The following is a 3513-nucleotide window of genomic DNA, read 5'->3' as shown; positions in this document are numbered from 1 at the left end:
AAATTCAACATTGGCCAGTAATTATTTGATATCAGCCATTTGTCCTATCTATTATCTGTCTTGCTGAGTTATAGCTAAAATTCAACATTGGCCAGTAATTATTTGATATCAGCCATTTGTCCTATCTATTATCTGTCTCGCTGAGATCTGTCTTGCTGAGTTATAGCTTTATAGCTTTATAGAAGAAAGGAAAAAAGAAACAGAACATATAAGGTTATTGTATTAGAAATTAGACCCCTTTCCTCACTTAGGTAATTGAAGGAAAAGTAAGGAGACAGTATTATCTACCTATCTATCCATCTATCCATCCACGTATCCACTTAATAAAGACTTTTGTCCTCTCTTGAAAGCCCTGGCCCTTTATTATTCAAAATAGTGTCAATAAAAGAAATATATTTATATATGTTCAGTACTGGCTATATATGCAAGGAGCACCTTGACATTTATAAAAAAAATAATTCAACTACCAAGAGAAATAAGAGTATGTGCACATTAGGAAGACACAAGATTTCTATAATGTTTCTATTATGTTTCTATGTAACAAGGTTACATCTGAAGGATGTCTCTTCGGTGTTTTTTTTAAAATTCCATCTCAATTCAAGGACATCACTGCCTGATTTGCAAAGGCAAACAAGAGGAAGCATACAACCTACTATAAATATAGATGCTAAAGGATTATGTGAGTATAAATAAAAATTCTTTACCCAAGCTTGCGCAGTGAGAAAAACTTTGAAGTCTTCATTAAATGTTAAAGTTGGATGATCAGCAATTCGGTTCAAAAACGTATGTAATGCCTTTCTACGAGTCTCAATGAAGTCATCATTAAAGCGTTCCACCATTCCTTTCACTATAAACTTTTCTGGCAATGGCTAAAGCAAAATAAATAAATAAATAAAAAGGTTTCTGAGCATTATATTATGGGACGCAGGTTTACAAGGAATTTTATACTTTTTGTTCTTGGAAGACTAACTGAACATCTGATCATTTCTTATAAAAATAATTTTTTAAAAATTCACAACACTACTTGCCTTTGCTTTGTCAGTGTAAAAATTTAAAAAAAGAAAAATTCACTACACTAGAACCAAAAATGTGAAATCATAACATATCACAATAGCTGAAACAAACAAATTTACAAATCTGTACACAGACTGAAAAGTTTAGAAATAAATGTGTTTCTAAGATAAATTAATTACACTGAATCTAAAGGCCTGAAATTAGGTGTAAGTGACTCTAAAAGATTCACAAGAAAAAATGATAGGTATTCTATGACAAAAACTTGTAAACTTACTGGAATAATCAGAGTGGGGTGTGCTTCTTCCAGTTTTCCCTTCAACCAAAGGAAATCTTGATAACGTCTCCTAACTTCAAATTCACTGGAGTCAAATTCTCCACGAGATGTCTGAACAAAGCAGAAGGAAAGAAGAGCACATGCAATATAAGGCAGAAGACATTTGCCTAATGTTATTTTAGACATTCTGAAATAAATGGGTCTCTAAGAAAAATTAGCAAATCCAAATTATTCAGTGTTTGTCAGCGTGTGTGTTTTTTTTTTTTAGTTATCTATTCATGTAGCAGATGAAACAAAGCAAACTTACTGGTATTTCCAGAAAGAAAGCAAACATCATACTTAAATTTAAAATCTAAACTGAAAAATCTGTCTTACAACAACCATCTGCCTTCCACAAGATCTTAACTACTATTATCTTTGGCCTGACTTTCTTGCTAACAAGAAAGTGTGTTCTGAATTTAGGTTTCAAATATATTTCTTTCCTCAAAATGATCAGAATTCAGAATTTAAGGAAAATCCTATTTTTACGATTTGGAAAATAACTTGAACATAACTGAGAAAAATGTTTTCTTGGAATTTGCTCAAATGAATAGCTTTGCTAAAATTTGCTTTTCATATAGGAAAATTCTACCATTTTACAGAATGATTTTATCAGTGTTCTAAAAAAATGTAATTAATGGATATTTGATGTAAAAAGAAAATCTTCCTATCAATTCTCAAGAAACTTTATTTTGAGTTACATGCCTAAACTCCTAAAAATTAAGCAAATATATTAAAATGTCTGCTCTCAACAAACCAAATATCTATGCCAAGAACATGGGTAAAATATCAACCTCACTTCTACTGCCTGAATTCCAAGCCAAAAAAAAAAATATGGGGGATTACCTAATACATACTCACCTCTCATAAGAAAATAATAACAATAATACCTTACTCAACTGAATTTTTGCATGTTAGAAATTACATGCAGTAATATTTAGATTGAGATTTTCCTGAAAGAATAAAGATTGAATAACACATTGCATATATATTTCACATTCACCAGAAATATCTATCACCCAGACAGATGAACACAATTGTAAAATTCATAAGATGCAATCTTAACTGTCATGAAATAAGGTTTGTGAAAGCTATACTTTCCAAAGTTTATTCTTTTAAAATGAATGTTTAGAGTATCATACAATATATCTTAGTAAAACATTCCCTTTTTAGTGGGAAAAAGTGTGAGTAAATGTGATGCAGAAGTCTAAGAAAATAAATGTTCACAAAACACTAAAAAGTCTGAATTATTATGCAAAATGGTATAAAATAGGGAAATGGTAAAAATAGGAAAATTAAATCTAGAGAAACATAGTTTAACAATATCTATACTGGTTTGTACGTGTGCATATATATATGCAAATACACACATGCATGCATACATACATATGCACACAAAACATGGTTTAAAGTAACTCATTAAAAAATACTTATTGAGCACCTCCTCATGCCAGGCACGTATATACAGGTTCACTACCAATTTCCAAGACAATAAATTGGCATAACCAACAACAAAAGCACTCAAAAAATGGGCAGTTAAAATAAGATTGAGCTGTATATGTTCTCAAGAATTACCAACACTCTAAGTAAACATAAAACAACCTGGTATATATTCCAGTAAGAAGATATAAAATCAAGTCAAATAATTTGTTGATTCTGTCTTCACCACTCTGTCATTGACTTAAAAGGATTCTCCAACATACTGCAATAACAGAGAAAGAAAACAGAGGAGATAAGTACAAGTCTCAGAGAGAATATGCTATTTCTTCCTACTGTAAGAATTTACTCTACTCCTGAAGGGTTATATGAGATACATACGTAGGAATATGATGGGGAAAAAAACTATTACCAGCTAGGTTTGGATCATGACTAATTTCCCTACAGCAGGGATTAGAATCATTTTATCATCTGAAGTGGCCAAATCTCGTCAGAGAAGAGACACAAAAGCTTTGAAACTATAGAAATAACTGGGTTTGATGACAGACCTCCAAGTAAGAAAGAACATATGTTCTATGAAGTTCGTTTGGACCACAAACAATGCTTCTAACCTAGAATATGGTTTTCTACCAAAGCAATATTGTAAATGGTGTTTAATTTTTCATGTCTGTCCATAAAGGCTTGGGTACTTGAAGTTTAGTTCTAATGAACTCATGTGATCTATACCCTAAAATACATTTATTCGGGCC

General features: G+C 31.3%; 1 protein-coding gene across 1 annotated transcript in view; it reads right to left on the bottom strand.

Annotated features, from left to right (window-relative positions):
* The window catches only part of SNX7 (sorting nexin 7), a gene marked incomplete at its 3' end in the record, with an annotated part of 81395 nt that overhangs the window by 51298 nt on the left and 26584 nt on the right, over positions 1-3513 (bottom strand). The window contains exons 3-4 of the mRNA XM_008592181.1: positions 1289-1399; positions 705-869 (exon numbers count right to left, since the gene is read on the bottom strand). Coding sequence (XP_008590403.1) covers positions 705-869; positions 1289-1399 — 276 coding nt within the window. The remainder of the gene's footprint in view (positions 1-704; positions 870-1288; positions 1400-3513) is intronic.

This window comes from Galeopterus variegatus, unplaced genomic scaffold (assembly GCF_000696425.1).
Source record: "Galeopterus variegatus unplaced genomic scaffold, G_variegatus-3.0.2 Scaffold7639, whole genome shotgun sequence".
NCBI lineage: Eukaryota > Metazoa > Chordata > Mammalia > Dermoptera > Cynocephalidae > Galeopterus > Galeopterus variegatus.
Note: the sequence above shows the minus strand (reverse complement) of the source record. Positions and strands in the feature narration are given on the sequence as shown.